Genomic DNA, 12287 nt, shown 5'->3' on the forward strand with positions numbered 1-12287 from the left:
CAATTTTTCACCTAGTTCTTCCACATAGCAAAATAGTAGAAAACAAGGTTGAGTCATTGAACATGAGATGCTGGTCTTCAAACCACAAAACAGTACCAAAAAGAAGCTCTAAGCAAAGAGAATATTGTCAGCCAAAATTACATTAACTCAGGATTCATTGAGAAGGGTCACACGATGGATTCTAGCTGCACAGAGTACAGTACGTGTGTTGAGCTTCTCATAGGCAGGCTATTGTCTTTTGGCTATTGTCTTTTATTTCATGAGAAAAAATCCCTAGAGTACATTACTGATTACTTTAAATAACTGAACTGCTACAATAGGAAATGAGAAGCTACAGCCTTTCAGGATGGTGAGGGGGTCTTCTGTTAACAGTAACTCAGAAACCTGAGTTCTCGGTTTCTATAGGTGCCTATAAGGCTGCCAGAGCTTGGCTGTCTGAGAAGATGAAGAGAGCTGGGAAGAGAATACCAACTCTGTTTAATACAGTATTTCAAGATTCTTCAATTTGTTTTCAATCAAGGGCAACCCTTCTTTCCCCCTCTCGTCTCTGTCCTCCACAATTTTGAAATTCTCAATGGAAAGCAGCTCAGCTTGACTTGTGGATCAAATGGAATGCATTTATTTATCTTGAATAACAATGTTGGAAAGAAAGACAGCACTATGTTGTGAGATATAAACCAAAGCAAAAACAGCGGTGGCATTTAAGAGAAACGGGCATCTTACCCAAGTGAATGTGATCTGTGGTGGCAGCACAAGGGAAAAACAGCAAGTGTTACAAGTTACCCTAAACAAACGTAAGCCAAGAAGCAAAACAAAACAAAATAAAAAACCACCCCAAATTTGTGCCCATAAAAAAGTACCAAAAGTGTCCTTAGAAGAAAAAGATATACAATCATATGCTTCAAAATTTCCATCCTTGAATTCCCACCAGAAGATCATGTTGAGACTCCTTCGAGGCAAAACATAACTTCTTTCAATAATTTTCACTTATTGGTTTGTTATATAAAATCACCTACACATTTTCATGTGCAGCAGAAAATGAGGTATTAGTCCATTAAACCTTGCGTAGGCTCAGATTACTTCAGCTGTATTAGATCACAGTTTCAGTCGATGTTGCCTGGTTCAGTAAGAGCATAGAACAACACACAGCCGACACAGAAAACAATTTTTACAAAGATAAGGTGGAGGTACTGGTTTTGTTTATGATGTTGGTAGAACAACAAGTACATTGTACTAATTAGTGAGGTTTCAAATAAGGCAGAGACTAAGAAGCAGGGCACAACACATTTAAATGATTAATAATGATCTGGGCTCTGATCTAAAATCAAAGGCACTACCCAGTGCATATGAATTAGAACTTGCAGGATCAGGCCTCAATCGCTTATACTTAGAAATATTAACTAAAAAGAAATATTAATAAGGAGCGATGCATTTTTAGCACACATGCATTTTCTGAGCCAGCAGCCACTGCCATGTGTTGAAAGATTATAGAAATGGGAGAAGTCTCTAAATCCTAAACTGTACTAGAGTAAGGAAATGTGCTTGCAAGGGCCTCCGTTCACATTGCGTCCAATGTTTAATTTTACACTTGTAAAATTGCTCATGCCTCTTGTTGTGTACCTCACATGGACTTTTGGAATCAAGCCTTTATTTCAAAAGGGCAATTTAGTATTCTGTTCTCCAGATGACTGATCTATACCCAAATAAAGGGAGCAGTTGCACAATCTTCATCCCACCCACCTTATTTGTGGCACTCCTCACATTCCTTGTTATTGCAATCAGAGCTTTCTAAAAAAAAAGATTTATGCTCTCTCACACACTTAGCTCATCCATACTGAAACAGAATTAGATTGGTCACAATCCTAGGCAAAGGTTAGCATGAAGCTATGTCATTCCAGGAGTAGCCCAAGAGGCAGTATGTCTTGGAGACATTGCTGTCCATATATCACCCTTTCTCTAGAGGGGGATGGCTGTAAATCATTAGCAATTCTCCATTTTGGTTTGTTACCAGCCCTTAATTGGAAAAAAATTACATAGAAACAGTAAGAAAATGGAGGGAAAAGAGGTTAAAAACAGTTTTTACCTTTAAAAGTAACCCTTTCTTGCTCAAGCATTAGTACTTTCAACACTGATACTGCTTCCCAATTGACAAAAGTTGCAAAACATTAACTGGCTACAGAAAAATGAGTTTTTTCCCTAAGTATTTCAAACATAGTCTATTTTCCAACTGGTAAAGGTTCAAACACAGAAAAATATTGGGAAAGAAAAACTTTTATTTGTTCCAAAACAATTTTAAAAAAATCCCCTCAACAATTATCTCACTTAGAAAAAAAAAATCTTAGAACATAAAAAAGTAAATGCCAATTAAACCCAATTGCCTACTGGAAATTCATTTAGAAGATTTCCGGCCAACTTTAGCTATAGCTTTCAGTACTTTTGGTACTTAAAGTCAAGTAACATATACATTCTTCCACTTTTTCCTTCTTTTGCTCAAGATTTATTGCCATCTTTCCTTGACAGCCTGAGTGAATAGTTTTTCCTACGTAACAATGGAAGATTCTTATTTAGCACATAACCTGCTACACAACCAGTAATGGATTATATTTAAAGACAATATGATAAACAGAAATAAGTTTGTTTAAATGAGAGGAACAGTCACACACTTAAACTAAAACCCAATCCATATTTGTCCTTGTTTCAGAAAAAAGATGTTTAATTCTCCAATACAAATAAGATGAGGAGGGGGGAGAGGGAGAGGATGGAAAGAAAGCTCCATAAACTGCTATAAGCCTTCTAATCTCTTGCATAACGTTTGTCTGACATGTAGGCTTACAACTGGGATATGCCATGCTGTATATAATGAATTTTCAGTTGGAAGAGGGAATGCCTGGCAATTTCTTCTTAGTGGTCTTAAAAACCCAATACACAGTTTGAAATAATGACATACAACTGAAAAGGAAAGGGATCATTTGTTATACTCCAACAGTGAAACGTCTTAAATGCAACCCTATGAAGTACTTTGGGGCCCCTCCACACATGCAGGTGAAGTCTCTAATGCGTGGATCTAATGATTATGTGGATCTAATGCGTGATCCACATAATCATGCCTCCTGCCATGTCACACATGCACAGCAGGAGGCATGATTGTGGGATTGTGCATTAGATCCCATAGTGCCTTATTGCCAGTGCAGGGGAAGTCTGATCCTGGGCTCCCCCTGCTCTGGGAAGAAGCAAGCTCCTATGACTGGGAGGAGTCCTCAGCTGAAGGGGCTCCCAGTTGCGTTGTCACACCATATGCTCCCATGGCTGGGAGATCGTAGCAGCTGTTATCTCCCAGCTGTGGGGTGCGCCCCTGTGGCTGGGAACCCCTTTAGGTGAGGGTGCTTCCAGCCACAGGGAATTGCTTCTTGCCAGTGCACAGGGAGGCCAGGATCATGCTCCCCCTTCACTGGCAATGGGATCTAATGTGCAATCCCACAATCACGCCTCCTGTCATGCATGTGTAGCTGGTGCAATCTCCCAGCTGTGGGATGAGTGGACCTCCATCCCCCGCAGCTGGGAAATCACAGCTGCTACAATCTCCCAGCTGTGGGGAGTCTGGTATGCAGCCTGCAACTGGGAGAGTGCAGCTACTGCAGCCTCCCAGCCCCAGAGGTGTGCGGAGTCCCCCAGGGCTGGGAGATCGCACAGGACTCAGGGTGTCACAACTGCCAAGTGCTGTGAGGGCTGAGAGTCCCCTCAGCTGTGGGACTCTGAGTCCCAGCTGCAAGGGAGACCCTGCTACACGTGCAAATTAAAGCTCAATAGCAACTAGCTATAAAATTAGTAAACATTTTTGAGCTCTAACTTAATAGATGGTTGGAGCCTTTTATGGTATGATATGCACTTTGCATGTATAGCTGGTCTCAGTTTAATTGTGCAGCTAACCAGATAATTGCACAACAGATGTAATGTGTAGAGGGAGTGTTGAAGAAAACATTCAAGCAGTATTATCCACCAATAAACACTGGTAACTGTGGAAACTAAAGGCTAATTTGCAGGCTAGACAACGTGGCCACAAAGGGGAAGTAAGAACATGCATAAGGACAGTCAAACTCTGGGCCTGATACTTCATCCTCGCGAAAAAACTAAAGAACAAGCAGAGTTTTGCCAGAGATACTTCCAGACTGGTGCAGCAACCTGATACTATGGCTATATTTTTATGGCACAATTTAGCTCTAGCTGACAGAGGTCAGATAATACCCTGAGTACAGAGGTGATCGGTAACAGCAGTAGGAGGTACAGCCACAATGTATCATGGACCACCGAACATATTGCAGATGAGCAGAACAATAGAGCTCGCAGTGCAGTCCAGCATTACTACAGTCAGGAGGGGTAAAGATAACATTCACTGTTATGGTAAATGAATCTAAGGCAGGTAACAACAACAGAGTGTATGAAGAAATAAATCTTGGATATGTTCATACATTTTGGTGTGCTGTTAATTTTTTTGTTGTGCAGGGACCACTGACATGTTTTCTCAGTATGCTATAGTTAGCATGAGGCAAGTTTCATGGACTTGGACACGTCTCCCTGGTGTAGGCCACCTCCAATCACCTACTCAGCAATTTTCTGTGCAATAGGGCATTACCAAAATAGCCTGACCTTTTGGTAGCTGAACGTTTTTAAAAGGTGGTATTGTTATCTCCCTAATACAGAGGGGAAGTTGAGGCTCAGGTATCAAATTCAAAATTTTCCACTAATTGTAGGTCTCAAAACAAGAATCAAAAATATTTCAGAGAATAGCATTATATAGAACATTTTTATGTTCAAAGGGAAGTTCCTGTTCACTTCAGTTCAGTTGCAAATCAGTGTTCAGCTTTTCTGGAAATCATAGAAATTGCAAAAAATCTAGGGCTGGAAGAGACCTTCAGAGATGATCTATTACTCCCCGCTATATCAAGACAGGATTAGTTACCCCTAAGACCAAAACTTTAACAACAATAACCCTTAACCCATAAGAAACCCTTGTCTGACTAGTTCTTAAAAAAACTTGTGATGAGGATTTCACCTGTTCTAGTGTTTAACTATTATTAGTTAGAACGTTTTTCTTAATAACTAAACTATCATTTCTAGATTAAACATCACTAATTCTTTCAACTTTATGCACAAGTTTTATTTTCGTGACTTCTTATCACTTTCTTTGCTCTCCTCTGGACATTGTCCAAGTTCTCTATCCCTTTCTTAAAAAGGTGCCCAAAACTGAACTCCCATGTGAGGCTTTATATGAAGGTTGAAAAGAATAGAATAATTACCTCCCATTTCTTACATATGGCACTTCTGTTTTCATGTCCTGGAATGATGTTGGTTGCATGATGTTCAGTATGACCCCCAGATCCTTTTGTGCAGTCCCGCTACCTAGCTAGCTATTCCCCATTTTGTGTTTATGCATTTATTCTTTTTCACCTTCAGTATGATATTTTGTACCATCTTCACTGATTTCAGCTTGTTGACTTCAGATCATTCTCCCAATATTTCAGGATCATTTTGTTTTCTAATTCTGTCTGCTGAAGCATCGACAGGCTCTTCCAGCTGGTTTTGTGAATGCACCCTATGCCAACGTTCAAGTTATTAATGAAAATAGTGACTAGTACAAAGCCTAGAACAGATCCCTGTGAAGCTCCACCTGAGATGCCCTCCCTATAAGACAGTGAATGACTGATTTGGAAAGACACTAAGTAAAGGTCAGATGGATTTAGCTGCGGAACAGGGTCATGGAAATGTTATTTCCTGAGGCCTTGTTCCTACAGCTGAATCCAAGTGTGACCCCCCTGATCCTTTTACGTAGTCCTCCTACCTAGCTAGTTATTCCAAATTTTGTGTTTATGCATTTATTCTTTTCCATATTTTGTATTGTCCTCACTTGGATTTCAGCTTGCTGATTTCAGATCATTTTTCCAATATTTTAGGATTATTTTGTGTTCTAATTCTGTTTTCTGAAATGTTGTTTCTGTGAGCACATAACAGCATGAGGTGCTCAACAGAATCTCTGCCCAGGGCACCAAAATTGCTAGTTATGCCTTTACTAGTGAAGGTAATATTTTTAGCTACAAGGTGTACTACAATGCCAAGCAGAGAGAGCTGAACTAGCTTGGATATGTTACAGCAGCTCTCTGACTGGGCTAATTAGTTGTATTAGACCTGCGTGGAGCAAGGGATGAAGTAGTATAACTAAGGGGAGACACCCAGAGGCACCTGGGGCAGCAGCCTTTGTTGTGGTGGGATGCAAAAAAAGTTGTCACGACCACAGCAGTGGCTAGCCACACCTCCACAATTGGCACCGTGGCAGCCAAGAGTCTCATGGGAAGTAAAAGCAGGTTCCTTATGAAAACTTTAGCAGGCTGGAACAGAGAATATATTAGCCTTGGAATAGTACCAAGTTAATACAGCTGTCTTACTTCTGGTGCCTGAGATTGCGTTTTTGTGTTAGCTCAGTCAGTTCTGCACAGTACAGCATTTTGCCATGTAGATATACCCCAAGATATACAAGTTGTGTATAAAAATATGGGCACTTTCACAGCATCTACATTTTAATTTATACAATTCTGACTGAGCATTCTGTACAGTGTTTGCAACCCACAATTTGAAGACATGAGCCAGCACATGAAAGCTTGACAGTGAATCTGAAAATAAAGTCTATGTAACATGTTGTCTGAGCCAAGTGCAAAACAAAGACAAAGCAAATCTCATTTCTATATTCCTTTATTTTTAAAAAATATAAATGGCAATAGACATATTAATTCCAAGATGGGCAATATTAAGCCGTGGACCAGAGACAAGTGGTAGAGTAGGTACCCCATGCTCCTTTATGACTAGAATGAGGAGTTTTATATAATTGGAAAGAGGAAATTCCTAGCATCACAGTGGGACAAAGTGTACCTGGCTTCTATCTCTGGCTAGGTCCAAGATATTTTTGTAATTCTTAAATTCTCTGGAAGGCTACAGTCATCTTCTTGCAACAAGACCTACTAGACCTGTGTGGAAGTAAGGGATGGAATAGTATAATCAAGGGGAAGCATCCAGGAGGAGACTGGCGGGAGGAGGGCATGGGATGCTACAATAATTGATCATGGCACCAGTCCTGCCTAGGGCTGTGGAGCTGTTCTGCTGTGCCACTTGAGGCTATTAGGTTGTAGGATGTAGAAGAGATATAATGATATGATAATGGAGATGGTCTGGAAGGACAGACACTATACCTGCCTGAATAAAATGCAGCATAAGCCTATCTTAGAAGGCCTTACACAACAGAGCGGGCTGGACAAACCGCAAAAAGCAGGAACCTCATTAAAACTTTAAAAAATGTTAGTAGGTTGAAACAAATAGATAAGGAGCAGAGACAATAGCAGACAGATAAGACACAATGAAGGCAAGTAAGGAAGCAGGAAAGGAAAGTCAATGGGAATTTGCCAAACAAAAGTTTAGTGAAAGTGTGTAATGACTTCATGGTTTGGCTGCATTTTTGTATTTCATCCAGCACAATTTACTTGAATAGATAAAAGTGCCTGAAGTACCTTAGTTATCCTTACACAACTAAATAAAAGGCTGCAGTGTGCCCGTCAAGACCTTTCTTTAAAATTCCATTTGTGAATAAAATCAGAGCAATGAAAATTTAGCTGGATTTTCCTTATTTCTATATTTCTCTACCGTGTGAAGTTAATCAGAAGGGATTTCAGGCTGAAACACCCTTCTTTTCTACTTTGACTTGGAACAGAAATACATCTTAATATACAAAGATTCTTTCCTGTAGGCTAAGAAACATACGCTATAAAATCACCTCATTGAACAGTATTGGAAGCAATTCAATTGAAACCTTTAAACACTATGATTTAAAATAAGAAAGAAAAACTCATGCACCTTTATTCCCCTTTCCCCCCAAATAAAAACATAGGAGAAGCAAATTCCCACATACCTCATATCTCCAAATTTCTTGCTGATGACTGTTCCTACATTGCTGATAGCAGCTGTTGCCTTTTGTCCTGCATGGCTCAAAGTCTCATGTGTTTTCTTATACCTAGAAATAAAAACAAAACAGTGCTGAGTAGCTGTTAAATTCAAAGTTTCTATGAAAAAACAAATTTTGAAAAATATCAACTGTTCATGATTAGTACTTTTGAAATAGAAAACAAAGGTGGGTACACTTAGGAAAATACAGTCCTTGCTCTCAATATCTTAGTTTATAAAGCAGTAGTTCTCAACTTTTTTAGACCCAAGGCATCCCTCAGAAAATGCCAGCTCTTAGTTTACACTCATTTTCTGAATACAGAAAAGTAATATAGCAATTCCTCTGTTGCAAAAAATTCAGAGACTACAACAAGGTAGAAATCTCTGGGTTTATATTGTGAATCATGTTTGTACACATAATAATGCTGACACTGTGTGGCCCCCCTGACACCCTTAAAAGGATTTCAGGGCACCAAAGAGTGCCATGGTATCCTGGTTGAGAATCACTAATATAAAGACAGAGACAGACAAAAATGCAGTAGGGAGGAGTTCACTAAACTCCAGGGTGATAACCAGGGATCCTGCTTTTCTCTGATAAAAAAAAATCCCCACTTTTCGGATTAAAAAAAGTAACCCAAAATCCACATTTTCAAAAGTGTGGATTTTGGGTTACTTTTTTAAATTGAAAATTGGGGAATTTTTCTTTATCAGAGAAAACCAGGATCCATGGTGATAACTGGCATATATATTGATATTTCTCTTTTAGTTTTATTTTATATAGAGATATTTGAATAAGTACTTATATGTAAAAACTACATCTAGCTCTTTTGTGCTCCTTTATGTTGCACTTTCTGTACAGTTTAATCAGCTGTTTTTTTATAGTGTCTTATTAATATCCTTAAAAAAAAGACTTTTTTACTTATGGTTTGATTCTACGCCACTGAAGTGAAAGGGAGTTCTACCTTGGATTTTAGTGGGTGTAGGAACAGCATTTCTTGCAAAGGAAGTGGCTTAATTATCTGGATCCCACCCTGTATTATAAGACTGTCAAAACAATTTGTTTACACTTGATTATTAGATAACTATTTTACTTGTCTTTGCAATTAAAAAATGTTATTCCAATCTTAGGTACTGCACTGCAATTTTCATTTAAATACAAAAAGAAAAAAATGCTTGGGTATTGAAACTTGAATAACAAGATGCATATTCAAAGTAATTCTGAATCTTTTCTTTCAATCACCCCTGGGTTCTGTGGCATGTGTGTTCACACACACAATCCTCTTAATCTACACACTGGTGATTTTTAAGACATGCTTTGACTTGTCATTACTTGCTTTTCCCTTCAATGCTTTAAACTGTTTCATAATTCATAAGTTAAGCATTCCACTTTTCTGCACCAACAGTTCTTTTGCTGAGTAGACTAATTCTGATTATATTAAAAGCTTCCTTCTGTAGGGTAAAACATTCAGTGAAGCAAATTAGCCCACAATTAGAAATACTGACCTAACAACAAAATGATAGCAAACATACCTTATAAAATGTCTACATCTGCAGAAGAGTATAAATGTACGTCAAAGCATTTTAAACTATTATTTCATTGATCTTATACTTTTTTGTGTGTATTGCCGCACACGTACAACAACATACACTAGAGATCAGCTAAGGAACCCCATTGCATAAGTCCTTGAGCAGCATATCATTTTCTTGTCTACTATAAACAGGAAAATAACTTGGCTCTGGAGAGGCAAGGGGAGGGAGGAAATTAAGTAAAATATTAGAATTTTCCACTCAGTGTGTCACGCTAACCTCTGTGCTAGGTCTGTTACAGTCCTGATCATATCTACTGTCAATTCTCTACAGGGAGAATTAAGGCTGCAGGGCAAACCCTGCTCCTTACCCCTCTAAACTCTCAGAGGCCACATTCTATCATGATGTTCCTATGTGAGCGTACTTGAATTGTATATACTCACCCTTAAAAATAAGTGCTTGTCAGGATGAAATTACACATTAGAGTTAGTAAGACCTACTTCTAAGGAACGTTGGTTTGTGGTTATGTTAAATAATGCTAGTGATCAGTTCCACTTTTGGGGTTAATACCCTGTCTAATGTGCACTATTCAGACTTGCTGCTAGACAGCTGGTGAGCAGGGTGGGGCTAGAGGCTGCAAGTCTTCTGCATGATTGCCTGGGACACCAGCTCTCTAACCACAGTATAGGCTGTGGAAGAGGGGGGAAGTCCCCATAAGTCACCTGAATCACCCCCTCCATAGCTGAAATCATCCTGCTGCCCCACATCAGCCCTAGATCCCCTCTGCACCCTGGTTTTCTTTCCTGCCACCCTGATCAGCTCAAGATGAACATCAAGAACAGAGGGGGATGCCCTCTCCCAGCATGCACCCAGGCTCCCTGCAGCCTATGCCAGTTCCATGCACCTGAATCCAAACCCCACTGGATTCAAGTGCCCAAATAGTGCCCTCCACCCCCACTTTCTCCCCTTCCTCCCCTTCAGTTGAAGGGCCCGGATTTGGGTGTGCTGGGGCAGTGTGGTCTGTGGGGACCCCAAGATCAGGCAGGGAGGGACCCGCCCCCCAATCTCAGGCTGACTGGGGAAGCAGGACAGTGATCTGAGGGTGGAGGAATTAATAGGGCCAAAAGGGGCAATTGGGGTGGCACGGGAGCAATCTGGAGGTAGAGGGGGTGATTTGGGGGTCAGAAGGGGCAGCAGCTTCCCACCCACTCTCCCCTTCCCCCCTCCATTCCTGCTCTTCCCCCATACCACATCCCATCCCCATGCACCTACTGTCCAGCTGTTCCCAGCTGTCAGTCCAGGGCCATAGAATCCTGAATGACAGCTAGTCCACCTGGGCGCAGTGCCTCATGTGATACTGGAGAACTGCAAATTGCTGGTTTTATCTTAGGTGAACTCTCAAAAATTAATTTAACTCAAGCAAGGTAGTCCAGTTCATATATAATCCTTGCCCAAAGTAGCATAACTTCAAGATACCCAATGGGCACTTAGCACTAGTTAATGAGCCTTAATGTGTAATCATTCAAGTTTTAAGTGTTCTTAACATAATTTAATTGTAATGTATAATCTCACCCTCAAACTGCTGAAGAGATGAGTTTTACTCCTGCCGTCAGAAATACGTATGCCAATGTTGTAAGGAGTGCACATGCTGAAGCAGGGGTGTCAAATTCAAATGACATTCTCTACCAGCAGCCATGACACAGGCCACCACCAGGGGTGGGATATCTAGCCTGCAGGATCCCTATGGGTCAGATGACCCACCTCTGGATTCAGGCTGTGAATCTTCTCACCACAGTTTCCAGAGCCACTGCATCAGCATGGTCAGCACCTATGGGGGTTAACATTGCCCCAACTTACCCCCTTTTTCCTGTTGCCAGCTACTGAAGATTTTAGTCCTCCTCACAGTTTATCAAGTTTAACAGTGAGATGCCCTTAATAACTGTAATAATACCAGAAGCAATCCAGGCACCCTCTTCAAATTCTACTAAAGTTAACCAAAGTCTTTGAATAAGGATCCACTTGGTCAGAAAGTTTTCTGAGGAAAAGGGAATTAAGTACGATAAGCGTAGGAGTTAGAGCAGAAGAAATCTTTCATGCCTTCTTTTTGTGTCAAAGAAACAGAAGCTACGTACAAACCAATTTCTTTCTTGTGTCCAGGTAACCTTTGAAAGGTGTGTTCAGGGATTCAGTTCACTCACATGATAAGCATGTAGATCCCGCAGCCTTTCAAAATCTAGGGCTGTGTACACATTTTCAAATAATCTGGGAGAATTCTCTAAGGTTTTTTCTACTAAGACAATAATTTATCTAGAGCTATGGGTACAGACATTTGAATACTAAGGCCCTGAAAAGCAGAAAGCTTGCAGTGCTATCACTGTGCAGCCAGGTTGGGGGGGAAGGGGGGAACAGTAAACACATTTCCGCATGCTCTGCAGGCTCCCTCTATCATCCTGGCAACTGATGGCAGTAGGGCATAGGGCTGCCCACAGTCAGTCTGTGTTTCCCTGCAGCACATGGGGATTGTTAAAGGGGTATGTTGTGTTTCTTGCTGGAGCAGCAGAGGCCAAAGGTGACATACTGTCCCCCTAGGGGTGTAGGGGGATGTTTTCTTTTGAGAGAAACTAAGGCATGTACAGACATTTGCTATCCCAGGAGAAACTCTTCTGGGAATAATTTAATCCTGGCTGTTCCCAATAATCATAAGCGGCACTGGAAAATATTGGGGGGGGGGGCGCTGGGGGGGGCAGAGGGTGCCAACCTGACCCCACCCCTCCCTCCTG

At 40.7% G+C, this 12287-nt stretch overlaps 1 protein-coding gene across 3 annotated transcripts in view; it reads right to left on the reverse strand.

The window, feature by feature from the left end:
* The window catches only part of TPD52L1 (tumor protein D52-like 1), a 111598-nt gene that overhangs the window by 13676 nt on the left and 85635 nt on the right, over positions 1–12287 (reverse strand). For 2 of the 3 annotated variants that reach the window (XM_019520016.1, XM_019520015.1), the window contains exon 4: positions 7949–8050. In XM_019520016.1, coding sequence (XP_019375561.1) covers positions 7949–8050 — 102 coding nt within the window. Of the gene's footprint in view, positions 1–723; positions 739–7948; positions 8051–12287 lie in introns of all 3 variants that reach the window. The other variant, XM_019520014.1, reaches the window with a different exon arrangement.

The sequence above is a fragment of the Gavialis gangeticus genome, unplaced genomic scaffold (genome assembly GCF_001723915.1).
Source record: "Gavialis gangeticus isolate Ggan-Ray unplaced genomic scaffold, GavGan_comp1, whole genome shotgun sequence".
Taxonomy (NCBI): domain Eukaryota; kingdom Metazoa; phylum Chordata; order Crocodylia; family Gavialidae; genus Gavialis; species Gavialis gangeticus.